Source organism: Conger conger, chromosome 10 (genome assembly GCF_963514075.1).
Source record: "Conger conger chromosome 10, fConCon1.1, whole genome shotgun sequence".
Lineage (NCBI taxonomy): Eukaryota > Metazoa > Chordata > Actinopteri > Anguilliformes > Congridae > Conger > Conger conger.
Window position 1 is genome coordinate 6,667,549 of NC_083769.1, and position 19,882 is coordinate 6,687,430.

The window sequence follows — 19,882 nt, forward strand, 5'->3', positions numbered from 1 at the left end:
GATTATCTTTGTGGGAGGAAGACTGCTTCACTCCACAATAGTACAAGCCTGTGTCGTTTCCTGTGAGGTTTCTGATGGTGATCACAAACTCTCTGTTGGAAGGGTCATCTCTGATCTGAGTTCTGTCTTCTCTTTCTTTGTCATGAGTGTTCACCTCTGGGCTGCAGACGTCCGCACCCGAGTCTTTACACCAGTATTTAACACTCTTTGTGTAATCTGCAGCATACTGACATGTGATGGTTTGACTGTTGGATGCCATGCCAGATACATTCCTAGGCCCCCAGAGATCAGGCATGGTATCACCTAGACGAATGTAAAAGGTTTTAGGTTCTTTAACCCCTTTGTGCAAGCCTGTGGGCATGGTGCCAGCTGCTTAGCTCTGACATTCAACATTCTATGAGAGCAAGCAACAAACTCTGTGTCCTACTGTAGCTTCATTAGAAAGCAATGTGCGATGCTTAATAATTCATACAGAGTTTCTCTAAGTGTGACCATTACTGTGTAGTTCGGCCAGTTAATCCCCTTTGTGCAGATTTCATGAAATAATGAATTCCCGTTGTGCTATTGATGAAATAATGAAATATTGAAAAACAGTGAAACGGATCAATAAACTCTTTGATCACGAGTATGCAAAATCTGTACTAAGAGAATAAATGACGAAAAAAGTAAGCAGTATACCCTGTATACATAATTATACCCACTCAGTAATATGTACATGTTAGATGACTCAGATATGACCAGTGTAAAATAGCATATTCCCACCTAGGTCGATTTGCTTATGATACTTTGGTTTGGATTGCTTGCCAATGTGAACTAAAGGTTTACATTCATTACACTGCTAAGAAATGAACAGCGTTCAGCTCCATACCTTCATTGACATGAACATGCACCGAGACTTTTTCATCAAAGGCAAGTGGTATTTTTATTCCACACTTGTATTGCCCCTCATCATCCTTCTTGAGGTCCGTCATAGTGATGTAAAATGCGCCCTCTTTCTTATCATCTCTGATAGAGATCTTGCCGTGAGTATCTGTGCCACCTGTTTTCACCAGGGTAGAACACCAGGCCAGCTTGTCTTTGCACCAGTATTTGACATGGTCGGTGTAAGATTTGTGATATTTACACCAGACTGTTACTTTTCCTTTGATTTGGTTTATCACGTTCTTTGGAGCCTGGACTGAGAATGAAAAATGAAAGAAATACATACAGAATTAAATATTCAAGGATGTGGTCACTGTGAGTCCAAGATCCTTATATCTCAAAAATGTTGCTTGTTTTTTTATTTTTACACCACATATTCATATAACATACCACAATCCAACTCTATTTCCAAAGGCTTATGCATTAGGAGCTCTTTAACAGTAAATAAACCAAAGCAACTGATATTCAATAAAATAATAATAAGGTACTGTATACATTGTTCACCATGCACATACTGCTTTATATTGATATTTTCTGAAATTACCGAGAGCGTCATTTTTGGGTGATCATTTGCTCATGCACCCCCAGAACATGTCTCAATGCTCTGAGCTCAACAGCCATTTCCTGTGATAAATAGCACTATGAAAAATCTCTATGAAAAATAGTACCTTTTTTGACACTGATGCGCACCAGACTTGTTTGATCATACACAAACCAACCAGGGATAGATATTCCACACTGGTACCATCCATCGTCATCCTCTTTGAGATCCTTCATAGTTACAGAGAAGACTCTCGCTGCTTTATTATCAGTAATCGAAATTCTGTTGTCGTTGGTTGTGCCGTCAGTCTTCACCAAAAACCCCTTACCCCACATATTGTCTCTGGACCAGTATTTCACATTCTCAACATAATTTGTATATCTACATGAGACTGTCAGGCTGTCTCCCACCAAGGCCCTCTCCTCCCCTGGACCGCATACAACTACAGAGTAGGCACCTAAAGAAAAAGCACAAACAAGTGTTTTGTATTTATGTGTATCTATTTTTATAACTATGCCAAAAATGTTTTACATTGATACTTTACCATAGATACTTTGTACATCCGTTCAAACAACATTGATTTGACATGAATGTTTTCTCAGTGAATGATGGCACAGTAATTGCAGAGGCCATAATTCAGTACCTTATCACAATTACATTACTTAATGCAACTATAACAGATTAACAGGTTATATGAACTCATATACAAGAGCTTACCACTGACAGTGCACATCAGGTAATTATAGGCCATATCTTAAACAAACTATTTTATTTCAGTTTCCACACTGCTGTGGATAAAATTTGTAGTTCATTAAAACTCTGGCATTGCAGAAACTAACAGTACTTTTGTCTTGTACTAAAATAATGAATTATATCAGCCTTTCAACATCAGTGTAAAATTTGAGCAGAACAATGGGAAGATGCCCATGTTTACCTGTGAGGAATAAGGATAAGACAAAAGCTAGCCTCATTGCTTTTGGAGCTGAAGGCTTCTGTTCTTCAGTGGAGCTTGTGTCTGAGAGAAACAGAAACAATTTCTGTATCCTATGCGCTTCTTGCTGGGTGTATGTTGTCATGAACTGAGTAAAGGAAAGGACAGGCAAATATAGCAAGGGTGAAGCTGTAAGGTTTCTGCCCCCACTAGGACTGCGAATCTGGTACTTTCATTGATATTGACATGTTCATATGGACCATTCTATGATTAAGTCAATACATTGTAATATATGATGTAATATACTATACTGTACATCATCTATATGTATACTTCAGCACTATTGCTGGATGTGTATATACTGATCCATGTACAAATGTGTGTGTGCATGTGTGTGACTCATGTGTGTGTGACTCGTGTTGTGGAAGATAACAGGCAGTGCTGAGTGTATGGCTGCTTGGTAACTTCATAGCAGTGAGCAATACGTGGGCACCCAGTGGACTCATCATTGGTTCTCTGTGATTCTCCCCTATCATCTGCACTATATCCAGTAATCTGTAGCACATTCTGTTTCAATGTCTGGTGGAGGCAATAGTAGTGAGCATTTCCTGTTGGGTAAGGGAGGCTTTATGCCTCTGCACCTCTCTGTTTCTCAGCAGGCCACAAGAAGCAGACGGTCTGTCTTCTGCTTTCTGAGGACGGGGTAACCACACATCTGGCGGAGATGGAGGCAGCATGCAGTGGACTTCTACGCTGCCTCTATCGGGCGGAGAGCTGTGTTCAGGAGGGTGCTGCAGAGCTGCTTCAGGGGCTTCCTGGGCCAGGACCAGGGAAGGAGGCAGCTGTGGATGCTGACATGGGCCTGGAGGAGCTCACTGCAGGGCTTTGGCAGTTAGATTCTGGCCCCTCTCCTGCCAGTGATGGGTTACTTCTAAATACACTGCTGGTGCCTGCTGGGGGTTGATTTTCAGGAGGGGCTACTGGAGTATTAGTAACAGGGTTCACTGCCAGATTCCTGCAGTCAGGCAGCTCTTTTCCTTCTTCCAAAGAAGGGGGATTTGGTGCTGCTTAGGAACTGGAGTCTGGTTGTATCAATGATAAAACCATTCAAGGGCAAACACATTTAATAGCACAACTGTATCAGTAGCCAGCGTAGGGAATAGAGCCAATTAGTAGCTTAGAAATAGCATATTTCGACTTAGGTCCAGGGCTGAGGAACCGAACGCAATCAGGAAATACACAGAATAGCAGGTTTTATTCATTTCCAAGCAGGTTAAACAAGTCAATCGCTAGCAAGCTAATGTAATAAGGATAATCCAAGACAGAGTCGATATCACAGGTAAAAGTTAATCAACCAGAAAGCAGTCTGACTGTGCAACTGTACAAAGGAGAACCCAGACAAAACGACGACAGAATCAGAAACCAGAAAACAGAAGTTGGGGTACACAAAACAGGTCGGAATATAGGTCAAGCAGTCGGAAAGGTAATGAAAATGCAGGGTGGGTACAAAAACCAGGTAATCACTGCAAATAGGCGAAAGTACAAAAGCATGAAACTAGCAAAGTGCAGCTGAAAAGGACAGGTATAAATACACAGGGGAATGAGACAACCTAGGCGGGGCATGTGAGTGAGGGCGGTCTAACTAATAAACATCAGGTGAGACACATAAAAGGGCAATAATACAATAATGAGACTTGCATGAAGACGCGGACAGGATTCACAAAGACACACATGAAATACAAACGGCTCTGGACTAATATTTTAGTGCTATCTATAAACATGAAATGGAGAGAAAGCAGGAAGTAAGAAGATTGAGACTGAGAAGGAATCGTGGGAAACCGGAAAATGACAAAACCACCTGAATAGTGAAGCATGCAGATAGGGAAGTGACTCGGGCTGAGAAAACATTAAGACACAGACATCACAGGGAAGACGAGTGCAAAAACTAATGAATGAAAACAGAAAATCAGACATGAATTTGAAAAATAATAAATTACAAAAACACAGAATAAACTAACCGACAAAACTCAGGATCATGACACCGCCTGAGCCAATGTCACACTTCCTACTGCAAATGATCCCACCTCCTCTCTTTCTTCATTGGGCACATGATAGAACCAATCACATCTGATGCTGCCCTCAGAACACATTCCAATAAATATAACTCTATGTGAAAGTATTCGCAGGACCATCACAACGAACAGATAACTGTGGGGGAGGTCTGTGGAGAGCCTGAAACAACTGTTTGTTTTTGAGTGTGGCAGGTGGGAGGGTCTGCTTGGGGCAGTAAGGAGTTGGTGTACAAGGCTGGGAAATCAAGGTATGTGTGTATATACGGGTGCCAAGGTATAGGGTGTTAGAGAAAGGGAGAAGGGGAGAGGGTGCTTGATAAAAAATGTTTTGGGGCAGGTTGAGCTGGCTTCTTGGATCAGCATGAAGAATCGGAGGCTTGGTGCATGGACTTTTGAAGCAGAAGCTGTACTATAATGTACTATAATGTATCATTTTTATATCTGTGTGGAATTTATTATTTGCCAATTTCCATTCATACCTTCTCACTTGTGCATGATGTACCAACATGTGTGTTATTGTGGGGGATTGGTTAGGCCCTGTGTCATGCTGATGGGAGGCTGCATCTGTGTGTTTATACACTCACCGAGCACTTTATTAGGTAGATTTTCACTTTATTACACCTACTAATTCATGCAATTATCTAATCAGCCAATTGTGTGGCAGCAGTGCAATGCATACAATCATGTCAATACAGGTCTGGAGCTTCAGTTAATGTTCACATCAACTGTCAAAATGGGGAAAAATGTGATCAAAGTGACTTTGATCGTGGAATGATGGTTGGTGACTGGGTGGTTTGAGCATCTCAGATCCTGCGATTTTCACGCACACTAGTCCCTAGAGTGCAAAGAATGGTGCAAAAAACTAAAAAAATCCAGTGAACAGCAGTTCTGCAGGCAGGAACGCCTTGCTAATGAGAGACGTCAGAGGAGAATGACCTGACCGGTTAAAGCTGAATGCATATAACCACACATTACAACAGTGGTATGCAGAAGAGCATCTCTGAACACACAACACATTATAACTCTTTAAGTGGATATTACATTACATTACATTACATTATTGGCATTTGGCAGACGCTCTTATCCAGAGCGACGTACAACAAAGTGCATATCCATAACCAGGGATAAGTTAGCTGAAAGACCCTAGAGGGAAGTACAATTTGAACTGCTACCTGTACAAAAAAGATAAGGACGAGGGCCAATTTTATTTATTTATTTATTTATTTTTCTTTTTTTTTTAAACAAGAAACAAAGAGCAAAAGTGACCAAAGTTAACTATCAAAACACTGCTTACCTAGCCAACTAAAAAATACCGATACACAAAGCAAGTCACAGAGACAACAATTAAGGTTCACAGGGAGGTAGGGAGGGATGGGGAGAGGTGCTGCTTGAAGAGGTGTGTCTTCAGCTTGCGTTTGAAGGTGGGGAGAGATTCTACAATTCTGACCTCAACGGGGAGTTCGTTCCACCACCGTGGAGCCAGAACAGACAGCAGACGTGAGCGTGAGGTGGAGGTTCGGAGAGGGGGAGGTGCCAAGCGGCTTGTGGAGGCTGAACGAAGAGGTCTGGCAGGGGTGTAGGGTCTGATGATTTTTTGTAGATAAGCTGGGGAAGACCCCTTAACTGCTTGGAAGGCTAGCACAAATGTTTTGAATTTGATGCGAGCCATGACAGGCAGCTAGTGGAGGGTAGTAAGCAGGGGGGTGACGTGCAAGTATTTGGGAAGGTTGAAGACCAGACGAGCTGCTGTATACTGGATAAGTTGGAGGGGTCTGATGGCGGACGCTGGGAGGCCAGCCAAGAGGGAATTGCAGTAGTCCAGGCGGGACAGAACCATCGCTTGGACCAGGAGCTGGGTCGAGTAGGGGGTGAGAAAGGGGCGGATTCTCCGTATGTTGTGTAGGAAGAACCTGCAAGACCGGGTCACCGCCGCAATGTTCTCGGAAAGGGACAGTCTGCTGTCCATCACCACGCCGAGGTTCCTTACACTGGGTGAAGGCGTGAGTGTGGTATCCCCGAGGGAAATGGAGAGATCCAGATGGGGAGAGGTATTAGTAGGGATGAATATAATTTCAGTCTTGCCTGGGTTGAGCTTTAGATGGTGGTTGTCCATCCAGCTCTGGATGTCCCTCAGGCAAGCAGAGATACGCTACAGCACTAGAAGTAAAAATAAAGTCCAATGAATAGCGAGTAGCTGTGTATGTAACATTTCTGTTTGCAGATTAGTCATCAAGCTCATTCTGTAAAGACACTTCTGATATCTGAAGCTACGGATGTGGCCACAGTGGTGACCGTGGTGGGGTTGGTAGAGAGAGAGAGAGAGAGAGAGAGAGAGAGAGAGAGAGAGAGAGAGAGAGGGAGAGAGTGAGAAGGAGCCTGAGAGAAAGAGAAGTGAGAGAGAAAGGGAGAGAGTGAGAAGGCGCCTGAGAGAGAGAGCGATACAGAGACATAAAGGTTCGCTCAGAAAACAGAAAAAGCTCATTACAATTAAGAAAGCACAGAGGTGGGCTCTGTCAAGTCTGTTCAGTCAGGAGTGTTTTTAATGACTCTGTTCAGTCAGGAGTGTTTTTCATGACTCTCTGTTAAATTTAGACTGCAGCTGTTGTCTAATGTGCAGTACATCAGTTAGACACTTGAAGAAATGTTATTTTTTATTTTTGAACTCACATTAACTTTTTTTGTGATCCAAAGTTTTTTTTATTTTGATAGTTCTTTATTCAGAATATTTTACGGGTATTTCTTTTTTTTTTTTTTTTCTGGTGAAACATTCCCCCCCATAAACATTCAACATTTCCCTTCATACATTTGTATTCATTAATACAAAGCCTGTGATGTCTTTGCTTTTTATAAAAATGGAATTTGGACATTGAGGCAATGAGCCTATCCGTGATACCTTTAATATTCAGAAATAAAAGGTATTATTTCATTTAAAGTTTGACGCAGAGAGAGTTCTCCTCTTATAATAACCAGACAAAATGGAGGATAGCCATATGAGAGATGGGATTTATTTCAGCAGAACGAGTCAGGCACTTACACACAGCAAAGTGGACAACCCCAAACTGAAGAGCTGGGGCAGTCCCTACCTCTTATTATTGAATAGTACAAGCACATGATTAGTTTTATTAAGGACATGCATCAGTCTAAACTTGTGGGTTATACATAAGCTTAGTATATAGTCACAACAAAGTAACAAACAAAGTAAATGGTTTGGAGCCAGCATTTACTCTTTATCTAACATAAGTTTTGAGAGTCCAAGGGAACACGGCGTCAGACACGGGTCCTCCATGGTATGGCAACGGGGAGGATAAAGGAAGTGCCAAGCTCACCCACCTGGAGTCCTGGGAATGCATATGAGAGAGAGAACCACACAAACACACACACACACACACGCACACACACATGCACGAGCACACACACACGCACACACACAACACACACACACACACACACATACACGAGCACACACATGCACAGACACAGACACCCATACACACAGAGACACACACAGACACAGACACACACACACACATGCATGTACATTATCTTAAAAAAATAATCACATTCAAATAGTTAGAAGTTCTATTGTTTGAAGAAGCTCTATACTTTAGGGATATAACCACAGATTTTATCGTCTCACCAGAAACTTGTTGAACATTAATTGCAGTGACCAAGTGGACAAATAAAATACTGTGACAATGGATGTTCATGACTGTAAAATAGCACTTGAAACTTCTGGCTCCAAACAGACTCTGCTTAGTTTAATGAAAGTGAGTGTAGCAAGAACATATAATAATTTGGTGAGTCTATAGAATCTGTGGTTTGTCTTTCCCATTATACGGGCTGTTATTGCACTAGCTGTCAGAGCTGAGGTATTTACGGAAAGTGGCCCACGTGACAGTAGCGGTGTTGCCATTTTTATTCTCAGAAAGAGAACTGGCCAAGCGATGATAAACCACTTCCTCTTTGAAGTCTTATGCTCAACGGTTCTAGGCAGTATTGTTAAATAGAGTACAGTCCATAGGTATTAGGACAGTGACACACTCTACTTCAGCAGACAAACCGTTTTAATAAAACAATCACTATGGTTAAAATGCAGGCTTTAATTATAGGGTTTTTACATCCATGTTGGGTAAATCGTGTTGGAATTACCGTGTAGGAATTCCTTTTTCTACATAGCCCCCCCAATTTCAGAGGACCAAAAGTAATCGGACAAATTAACACATAGTGAAATGTTTGTGTTAAATGTCATGATATTCATTGCAAATCGAAGACTGCCTTAAGTCCATGACCGATAGACATCACCAGATGCTGGATATCTTCCCTGTTGACGCTCTGCCAGATCTATATTGCAGGCCTCTTCAGCTCCTGCTTGTTTCAGGGGCTATTTGCCTTCAGTCTGGTCTTCAGCAAGTGAAGTACATGCTGAATTGGATTGAAGTCAGGTAGTTGACTTGGCCAGTCAATAAACCTTTTGGCCCAAATAAAATTTTGGTTGCTTGGCTGAACACTATGTTTTGGATCATTGGCCTGCTGCATGATGAAGCATTGTCCAGTCAGTTTTAACGCATTTGCCATATAGTCCATATTGTTCACTATAATTTACTAAATAAACAGTGAATTCGGACAGCAGACGTCGTCTTTTGCAATCGAACAGCGTCGTCATGTAGGCTACGAGCTGCTGCACATAGCAAAACCCAGAAGAGCAGTTTAATTTGAATCGCTCCTGGACCACGCCATCGCCTCTCACAGCATTCAATGAGAATGAAAACAGGTTTGTGTGTATAATAAAGTTAATTATTAAAGGAAAAATGTTGGTTGCAAAGTATTATTATTCGTAATCACCTTTCTAGTGGAAAAATCTAACATGAAACTACATGGCCATGGCTTATTTTATTTGTGGGACATGTAATAGTACACATTTTCACTGAGTAAACGCGTGTAATTCATCCCGCTACACATTTATATCCAGAAATCTAACAGAACACAGGTCTAGAAGAATGCTGTTGGCACTTTTAGTCCATAGACTGGATGCAACCTATTCGTTTTTTCAAACAACATTCATGTCAACTATAAGATATTGTAGCGTTTTAGTTAACTCACAAACAGTGCCACTTACTGTGCGAACAAGGTTTTGGATTATTGAATGATGAATGCAGTAGCTATATTCGGTTATTTTAGGTAGTTGCATTTTATTATATGTTGAATGGAAACATCAACGTGGAAAAACCAAGAAGAGCTGTTTAATTTGAATTGCTCCTGGACCACGCCATCATCTCTCACAGCATTCAATGAGCATTCAGAGTGGTTTGTATCAACCTTTCCAGTGACCACTAGATTTCACAGTACATTTTAAGGATACTTCTAGTGCCCTCAAAATGTGAGTAAAATTAGATTTTTGAATTCGGACACTAGAACTGATAGGCAATGTAGTTTACTAGTTGGTGAATAGTGAGTCATTTTGGACACTAGAACAAGATGTTTCTGTATACTTCAATATTCACCTGCTGCTGCCATCAGCAGTGACATCATCAATGAACACAAGTGAGCCAGCACCTGTGGCAGCCATACACGCCCAAACTATAACACCTCAACCACCACGTCCTGTGGTTCTTTTGCAGTTCATTTCAGCCTCCACAGTTTGCTTTCTCCATCACTCTGGTACAGGTTAATCTTTGTCTCATCTGTCCATGACACTTTGTTCCAGAACTCTACAGGTTTTTAAACCAGGTACTTTACCATTGCTGAGCTCACCGCCATTGCTTCTTAACAATGTACCAAACATTGACAGCACAATGATGGCCTGCTTTACTGGTGTAGGGCCCCTGGTATATGTATGGTGCCATTTTATTTTGGTTAACTCACCAAAGTGAGTTAAAGGAACAATAACTGAGTGGGGTTACCCTGGCATTAACCCACTGGGGACTGGGGACAAAATGAGGAAGACTGTGCCACACTCTGACATTTGTGTCATTTTAACAAACTTTCTATACAGTGATTCCAAAGTGTTTCATATCTTTGTTTTCAGCACAAAATCAGGCACTATATTATGGCAACAGTAATTAGGTCAGAATCATATGTTGGTCGTAAATTGCTCAAGAATCACACAAATTGTAAATAGTAGTTTTGAACATGCAGGATTAATGTAAAAACACATCATAATCCATTGTAATGAAATCTTTGGATCACTGAAATTTGTTACATTACATGACACTATTGGCATTTGGCAGATGCTCCAGAGTGACAAACAGTTGATTAGACTAAGCAAGAGACAATCCTCCCCAGGAGCAATGCAGGTTTAAGGGCCTTGCTCAAGGGCCCAACGGTTGTGTGGATCTTATTGTGGCTACACCGGGATTAGAACCACCGACCTTGCATGTCCCAGTCATTTACCACTACGCTACAGGCCGCCCCAATCTAGGTCTTGGATATCAAAAGATGACAAAATATTGTAGCAAATCCAATCCAAATAAAAAAACCTTTTTCAGCAGCAGTTGACAATGTGAGAGCTAATGGCCTTTCTTCAATGAATATTTTTGTGGTATGCGGTCCTGCCAGGTAAGTAGGATTTTCACACCTGGCCTGACCCCTCCCTACCTCTAAGACAAAGCCTTCCCACAAAGCAATACTCAGTGAGCCATTTAGAAGACAGAAACAAATACATTTTTTGATTCAGTAATTCATTGAAATCACCACACAAAGACATACAATGAAGATGTCAGTAGATGGCAATGTTTTGGGTGCCATTTTTCAAAACATTTTTAGCTACAAGCATAAGGGGGCATCACACTCTTTGGTAACTTACAAACGCGCATTACTGGATATTCACACGAACACAGAGAGAAGTTGCAATATAGCACACGTATCGTAAGAAATACACTTGCTCTTGGAGTTATTTCTGCTTTTTCCTCGAAAATAGAAAAAGTAGGCAAATATCGATTGTGCGAGGACACCCAGTTTCAGAATCCTGGCTACACCACTACACATCACGTATGTATTAACTTGAGATGCAACGGTTAGAGTGTGGGGATTAAAAACACGCATATTGCTGAATATTGAAAGAAAGCTGGAAAAGTTGCAGTAGACACGGACGAAAGGCACTTACTCATGACATCCAGTCATCCGTGCCATTTTCCGTAATGAAACATGTTCCCTGATGAAAAATGTTTACCTCAAAAGAAGTAAATATCCTATGTTTCTGTGTGTCATTGTATCGTGCTTTAATGTTGCTGTTCTCGCCCCTCCCCTGCCAGATAATAATTATCAACTTGCTTCAATTTGAATGAAAAGGCAAAATTCACATTTTAATGAGTAAAGATTAAGAAATCGAAGTGGTCTTACTCATCATGCATGGCAAAGTCAAGATTCTAAGGTTTCTGTCAAAATGTCCGTCTGTATGGCAAAATTTCACAAAGTGAACCATCCGAATAGAAAGGAAAGTTACAGGGTGCCCTGTAGCATAGTGGTTAAGGTAAATGACTGAGACAGGCAAGGTTTGGGGTTTAAATCCCAGTGTAGCCACAATAAGATCTGCACAGCCATTGGGTCCTTGAGCAAGGCCCATAACCCTGCAATGCTCCAGGGGAGGATTGTCTCCTGCTTAGTCTAAATCAACTGTACGTCGCTCTGGATAAGAGTGTCTGCCAAATGCCATTCATGTAAAAGTTGATCTCATCTTGTGTCCTCACCAAATGACATCAAATGCAGATGGCACTCCTAAAATCAACTCTTTTGCTAGCTCTTTTATGCATGAACTAACGATGAAACTTAATCCACCTGTCTAAGAAGTATTTGTATACTTTGGGTCGTATACAATTAATATACTGAGCAAAACAATGAATAAAATAATAATTATGAACTTACTTTTGATCTTGGATGCAAAAACAGTCATAGGATGGATTGTCAACCAGTCTGGTGTGTATTTCTACCTTGTGCCCATTGCATTCTGGTGCAGGCTTTAACTCCCCTGGGATCCTGAGCAGAAATAAACAGGTTAGATAATGGACGGATGGACGGATGGATGGATGAATTAATGAATAAATGCAAATGCCACAGTAGACTCACATCAGAGCAGTAGGAGAACACATGAGAACTAATGGGAGTCATGGACAAACACTCTCAAAGAGACAGGCTCTGTCAGATAAACATTAATTTGCAGTCGTCATGAATGGAAAGTGATTTGTTTTGGGTCATCCATCTGTGCTCTTGGCTACATTGATCTTTAAGTTTAACATTTGCTGAATTATATTGACGGTGCCGTGCTGATATTGACATATAATTTGATTCTTTTTAGTTATAATGCAGTATGGCTGTATGTCCTGCAGTAGCCTTTGAAAATAGTCCTCACTGTTGAACGCTTACAGTGACTATTTTTTTTAAATTTTTGATTATGGTTTACTTACGGGCGATTATTTGGGTTTCTTGATCCTTTTGGTTTTTCTGCTGAAATCCAATTCCCCTTTTCTGTTTTCCCTGCTGTGGATGCAGGCATTGATTGTACTTCAGTCTTGGATGTGGTTGTAATATTAGAATTTACTAAAAGTATCCTTTCTGAAACCATGATGCAGTGACAGCACACTTACCTGCATCAACATTCAGGTTCACTGGAACCCAATTATCTTTGTGGGAGGAAGACTGCTTCACTCCACAATAGTACAAGCCTGTGTCATTTCCTGTGAGGTTTCTGATGGTGATCACAAACTCTGTTGGAAGGGTCATCTCTGATCTGAGTTCTGTCTTCACTTTGTCATGAGTGTTCACCTCGGGGCTTCAGACGTCCGCACCCAAGTCTTTACACCAGTATTTAACACTGTTTGTGTAATCTGCAGCATACTGACCTGTGATTGTTTTACTGTTGGATGCCATGCCAGTTACACTCACAGGCCCATGGAGATCAGGTCTGGTATCATCTAGAGGAATGTACAATTTTGAAACAATTGATTGCCACAGTCTGAATAAAATGGCTGAGTTCTTTTGAAAAGCTTTGTTTTGTTTCCCTTTTTCTCCCAATATGGAAGCCAATTGTACCCCATCTTATCCAATTAGTGTTAGCTGGGGGATACACCGCCCACACCCCGTCCCTCGGTGGCCCGAAGGGATCTGGCGATCCGCCTTCTTCAAGCCGTCTCGTCTCATGCTCGTGACCGTGATTCTGAGGCGCCCGGAGTGCTGTTATGGTAATGGGGATCCGCTAACCGGGCCAAGTCCCTCCCTCTGGAGCAGCGAGCCAATTATGCGGCTCCACGGGAGCGGCATAATTGGCTTCTGACAGGACCGGGAATCAAACCCCGGTCCTCGGCGTGAAACTGCTGACTGATTTTCCCACCTTGGTCTATTTGCGAATGATACTTTGGTTTGGATTGGTTGCCAATGTGAACTAAAGGTTTACATTCATTACACTGTTAAGAAATTAACACTGTTTTGATTGCTCCATACCTTCATTGACTTGAACATGCACCAAGGCTTGTTCATCCAAGGCAAATGATCTTTCGATTCCACAGCAGTATTGCCCCTCATCATCCTTGGTGAGGTCCGTCATAGTGATGTAAAATGCGCCCTCTGTTTTATTATCTCTGATAGTGATCCTGCTGTGAGTATCTTCACTGGTACTAACCAGTTTAGAACATGGAATCAGCTTATTGACTTTGCACCAGTATTTGACATGGTCGGTGTAAGATTTGTCATATTTACACTGGACTGTTACATTTCCTTTGGTGTGACTTATCACCTTCTCCGGTCCCCATACACTTACAGAGTAGGCTCCTAAAGAAAAAGCACAGAAGTGTTTTGTGTTAATGCTAAACTCTTAGTGTATTCTTTTTAGCACTATATAACGTTGCCAAAATGGCAAAGAAAAAATGGTTTACATTAATGCTGTACATCTGTTCAAACAACATTTATTTGTCATGAATGTGATCTCTGTGAATGATGTCCCAGTTATTACATAGAACATATTCAGCACCTTTCCACAAGCACATTACTTAATTCAACTATAACAGAACATTTACATGTTACATAAACACATTTGCAAGAGCTTACTCTTGATGTACACTTGAGGTCATTATAAGCCTTATATTAACATTTTATTTTAGTTTCCATACTTCTGCTAGACAGTAATTGTGTGGATAAAATGTGTTGTTAATACATCACAGTATTGCAGAAACTAACAGTACTTTGTCTTGTACTAAAATAATGAATTATATCAGCCTATTAAAATCAGTGTAAAATTTGAACTGAACAATGGGAAGATATTTACCTGTAAGGAAGGACAAGACAAAAGCTAACCTCATTGCTTTTGGAGCTGAAGGCTTCTGTTCTTCAGTGGAGCTTGTGTCTGAGAGAAACAGGAACTATTTCTGTATCCTTTGCGCTTCTGGCTGGGTGTATGTTGTCATGAACTGAGTTAAGGAAATGACATGCAAATATAGCAAGGGTGAGGCTGTAGGTTTCTGCCCCCATTAGGACTGCGAATCTGGTACTTTCATTGATATTGACCTGTTCATATGGACCATTTTATGATTAAGTTAATGTATTGTAATATATGATGTAATATAGTATACTGTACATCATCTATATGTATACTTCATCACTATTGCTGGATGTTTATATACTGATCCATGTACAAATGTGTGTGTGCATGTGTGTGCATGTGTGTGACTCGTGTGTGTGACTCATGTTGTAGAAGATGCTGAGTGGCTGCTTGGTAACTTCTTAGCAGTGAGCAATAGGTGGGCACCCCAGTGGAGTCATCATTGGTTCTCTGTGATTCTCCCCTATCATCTGCACTATGTCCAGTAATCTGTAGCACATTCTGTTTCAATGTCTGGTGGAGTCAATAGTAGTGAGCATTTCCTGTTTTGTAAGTGAGCCTTTATGCCTCTGCACCTCTCTGTTTCTCAGCAGGCCACAAGAAGCAGACGGTCTGTCTTCTGCTTTCTGAGGACGGGGTAACCACACATCTGGTGGAGATGGAGGCAGCATGCAATGGACTACGCTGCCTCTATCGGGCGGAGAGCTGTGTTCAGGAGGGTACTGCAGAGCTGCTTCAGGGGCTTCCTGGGCCAGGACCAGGGAAGCAGGCAGCTGTGGATGCTGACATGGGCCTGGAGGAGCTCACTGCAGCGGTTTGGCAGTTAGATTCTAGTGATGGGTTACTTCTAAATACACTGCTGGTGCCTGCTGGGGGTTGATTTTCAGGAGGGGCTGCTGGAGCATTAGTATCAGGGTTCACTGCCAGATTCCTGCAGTCAGGCAGCTCTTTTCCTTCTTCCAGAGAAGGGGGATTTGGTGCTGCTTAGGAACTGGAGTATGGTTGCATCAATGATAAAACATTCACGGGCAAACACATTTAATTGCACAACTGTATCAGTAGCCAGCCTAGTGAATAGAGCCAATTAGTAGCATAGAAATAGCATATTTTGACTTAGACATATCAGGTCCAGGGCTGGGGAACCGAACGCAATCAGGAAATACACAGAATAGCAGGTTTTATTCATTTCCAAGCAGGTTAAACAAGTCAATCGCTAGCAAACTGATATAATAAGGATAATCCAAAACAGAGTCGATATCACAGGCAAAAGTTAATTAACCAAAAAGCAGTCCGACTGTGCAACAGTACAAAGGAGAATCCAGATCAAAACGTTGGCAAGTCAGAGGTAAGCACATAACAATCTGGCAAAGGAATATGGGAAACAGAGGGGTATAAATACATAGGTGAATTAACTAAAATGACAAACAGAAACTAATGAATGAATGGGAGGACTATGGAATGAGCTGATGGACAAAAGACACAAGCACAAAACAGGTAACAGAAATGCCATGCAATCCAGAATCCATACATTTGGATTGTGTTTATTCAGGAAAAAATACTCTTTACACCAGCACTGTTCAAAACATAACAATGGGTTTTTCTTCCATTAAGGCCAAACCCACATGGTTCAATTTCAGAGAGACGACAAAGCAAGCAAAGTGTCAACATGTCAATCAGCTGTTGTTGTGATATCTTGTGCATTTTGTGTAACCAAATGGAAAAATTAGTCGTTGACAAAACTTAACGTAGGTCTTAATGGGAGACCAGGCTTGCACTTGGTAAATGGTTGGCATTTATATAACACCTTTATCCAAATTGATGCTTCTCATTCACCCATTCATACACACACTCACACATCAACGGTGATTGGCTGCCATGCAAGGCACCAACCAGCTCATCAGGAGCAATTGGGGATTAGGTGTCTTGCTCAGGGACACACCCAGGACGGGATCAAACCTGCAACTCTCTGACTGCTCTTACTGTCACAACGGCAGAGCAGAGGAACCATAGGCGGGGCATGGGAGTGAGGGCGGTCTAACTAATAAACATCAGGTGAGACACATAAAAGGGCAATAATACAATAATGAGGCATGCATGAAGACGCAGACTGGATTCACAAAGACATGAAATACAAACGGCTCCGGACTAGGGAGTGGACAATTGCACAGAGTTAAGGAACGTAGTGATAGGGGAGAGCAGGTGCGAACACTTTGCTGAAGCAAGGCAGACAATCACAGATAGAACAGGGAGGTGGAGCTACAGAGCAGTGCAGAAATAGAGAATATTAATATGTTAGTTACGTGATTAAACTATAAATCCCAAAACTAGTGAATGTTACTTTGTTAGTTAGACAAACATAGTGTGTTAATGTTGTAAGTCCGTAAATCTGGCATTATCACTCAGGGCTGGTCAGCTTGCTGGCTTCCTCTGGTATTGTGGAATATGTGGCTGTAAAGTAATTTAGGAGCATGCATCATGAACCCCCCCCTTATCTCCACACCCATACGGGCAGGAGCCTGTGGGGGAAGACTCAGGCCTCCAGCCGTAAAACTCGTTACGACGGGGCAACATCCTTTACGGCACGGGAAGGTTTCAGAGGGTACGGCCTGTTGGGCCCATTATTCCCTTCAAACCCCCCTTTATTGCTCTCTCCCTCTTTTACTCAGTCACTAAATGATGTGTACAGCATTGGATGTTTCATGACAAAGTCAGTTTAGATAATATTCATGTTTGGTATTATTCTGATTGTTTCAGTGCGACTGGTGCAATGGTTTTATTTCTGCAACAGCAAACCCTGTACATCATAACCAACCAGGAGAAGCTGTGTGGAGCTCTGCCCCAGTGAAAGCCATGTGCCTCAACCCCCCTGTGCTTCCTGGGGAGGCGTGGCTCCAAATGACAGATGGTTAACATCAAAGGCCAGATTTTGGATTTTGGAACGGCAAACGAAGCAATCTGGGAGAATGCAATCAGCCTCCCGTGCACTCCGTGCACGTAATTTCTACGTACAGGGTGTCTGTAGCCAGACTCCCGTATGTAGCTTTTATTACCAGGTATGACTTTTAAGACTCCGTAATTTGGTTTCTATTGTAATGTTTTTTATTTGGAACTAGTATGCAATTACGTGTATGTAACCTGCCTGGTAAAATAAAATTGTTAAAACTTGATCTGTTTGGTTTTCCTTACTGACACTTAATGTTACACAGGGAATGCGTGGTTTACCCCCTCGAACTGGTCTAGGGAGGATGTAAGACGTGCACATTACGCGCGATGTGACATGCGGTGGTACCAGCAGAGGATTGTTCAGCGAGTTCTTCTCAGTACAGGATTCCTATAGCGATCAAGTCAAAATTATAAATACGACATCCACTAATGTGGATAAATAATCTAAATTATTATTCTAAAATGGAGTCAGATAAACGAAGGTGAATCTGTTGGCCCTATTGTGGAGATTCTGGGTCAGCCCGGACCAGTAAAGAGCGGAAGGCAGAGTGGTACTACTGCCTTTGTATCGTGGTTTGTTTATTGGCTGATCTAGACTGTCTGTATAGGGGCCACTAATTTTTAACCCTATTAGTATTCTTTCAGCAACACCAGAAGGACGAGCACGCTGATACCTTCAGCCCTCGCTAAATTCCGTCGTTGGATTAGCGTTGGGTTTTACAATGTAATTAGGACTGTACAAATTCTGTATTAGTTGGGATTAGTATATTAGTGCTATCTATAAACATGAAATGGAGAGAAAGCAGGAAGTAAGAAAATGGAGACTGAGAAGGAATTGTGGGAAACCGGAAAATGACGAAACCACCTGAATAGTGAAGCATGCAGACAGGGAAGTGACTTGGGCTGAGAAAACATTAAGACACAGACATCACAGGGGACGACAAGTGCAAAAACTAATAAATGAAAACAAAAACACAGAATAAACTAACCAACAAAACTCAGGATCATGACACTTATCGCCTGAGCCAATGTCACACTTCCTACTGCAAATGATCCCACCTCCTCTCTTTCTTCATTCGGCACCTGATAGAACCAATCACATCTGATGCTGCCCTCAGAACACTTTCCAATAAATATAACTCCTATGTGAAAGTATTCTCAGGACCATCACAACGAACAGACAACTGTGGGAGAGGTCTGTGGAGAGCCTGAAACAATTGTTTGTTTTTCAGTGTGGCAGGTGGGAGGGTCTGCTTGGGGCAGTAAGGGGTTGGTGTACAAGGCTGGGAAATCAAGGTAGGTGTATTTCGGGGTGCCAAGGTATAGGGTGTTAGAGAAAGGGAGAAGGGGAGAGGGTGCTTGATAATGTAGAACCGGCACAGCTAGACCAATGAGGGAATAGCTGGAGGTGAAGTGACGACGTGTTCTTTCCTGGCTGTTGAATGAAAGATTTTAATTATCATCCTCCGCACACGAACAGAGCACAATTATGTTTAGGAATATACTGGGTCTGTTGCCACGGGTCGGATATGGATTGACCTGCCCCATATCCCGCTTACAACTGGCCTGAAACAGATCAGTAAAATTCCTAACATTCTCCGTTCGTAAACGGGGCCGTATTGAAAGCTTAGTGGTTACTCTCGTTCCACTCGTTTATCTGACTCCATTTAAGATATATAATTTAGAAATTTGGGTTTGAAATTTACGCGAACCTCGGGAGTGATTACACTCAACTCGTACCTGCGCCACCATTACTCAATATATGTTCTCGCGATTAACATTATTGCTGAATATCTCAGTTCGGTGTAGAACTCAGAGGCTGACTGAGGTCCAGTCAACACAATACATGCAACACAGTCATGATAGTTGCGAGCCCAGGTCGGCGTAGCATTAACTGGGCTCCTTAGAGATAATTTGACAGGAACCAGCGCCGTAACGCCCAGGGGTTCCCTTCGCGTCAAATCACAAGAGCCGTGCCTAACCGACCCTTTAAGTTGGCAGAAACTTGCTGGCCTCACAGCTTAGAACTATCACATGGGTACCAAGCTCTCAGTTCGGTGTAGAACTCAGAGGCTGAGGGTCCAGTCAACACAATACATGCAACACAGTCATGATAGTTGTGAGCCCAGGTCGGCGTAGCATTAACTGGGCTCCTTAGAGATAATTTG

The 19,882-nt window shown here is 42.0% G+C and overlaps 2 protein-coding genes across 2 annotated transcripts in view; both read right to left on the bottom strand.

Annotated features, from left to right (window-relative positions):
* The window catches only part of LOC133138612 (polymeric immunoglobulin receptor-like), a 192,544-nt gene that overhangs the window by 37,643 nt on the left and 135,019 nt on the right, over positions 1–19,882 (bottom strand). The window lies entirely within an intron of this gene.
* Positions 7,455–14,849, bottom strand: LOC133139442 (CMRF35-like molecule 1). The gene is made up of 6 exons (XM_061258992.1): positions 14,718–14,849; positions 13,898–14,224; positions 13,300–13,371; positions 12,865–12,937; positions 12,326–12,436; positions 7,455–7,803 (listed from the first exon to the last, which is right to left on the bottom strand). The coding sequence occupies exons 1-6, from the start codon at positions 14,749–14,751 to the stop codon at positions 7,788–7,790; spliced, it is 633 nt and encodes a 210-aa protein (XP_061114976.1). The 5' UTR covers positions 14,752–14,849; the 3' UTR covers positions 7,455–7,787.

Excerpts from the sequence above, each read along its gene's own strand:
- LOC133139442 (XM_061258992.1), bottom strand. The coding sequence starts at position 14,751 with ATGAGGTTAGCTTTTGTCTTGTCCTTCCTTACAG. Across the intron at positions 12,938-13,299 it reads CAACAGTAAAACAATCACAG|CAGGGAAAACAGAAAAGGGG; the intron begins GTCAGTATGCTG and ends CTGCATCCACAG. Across the intron at positions 12,437-12,864 it reads AGAAACCCAAATAATCGCCC|GATCCCAGGGGAGTTAAAGC; the intron begins GTAAGTAAACCA and ends ATTTCTGCTCAG.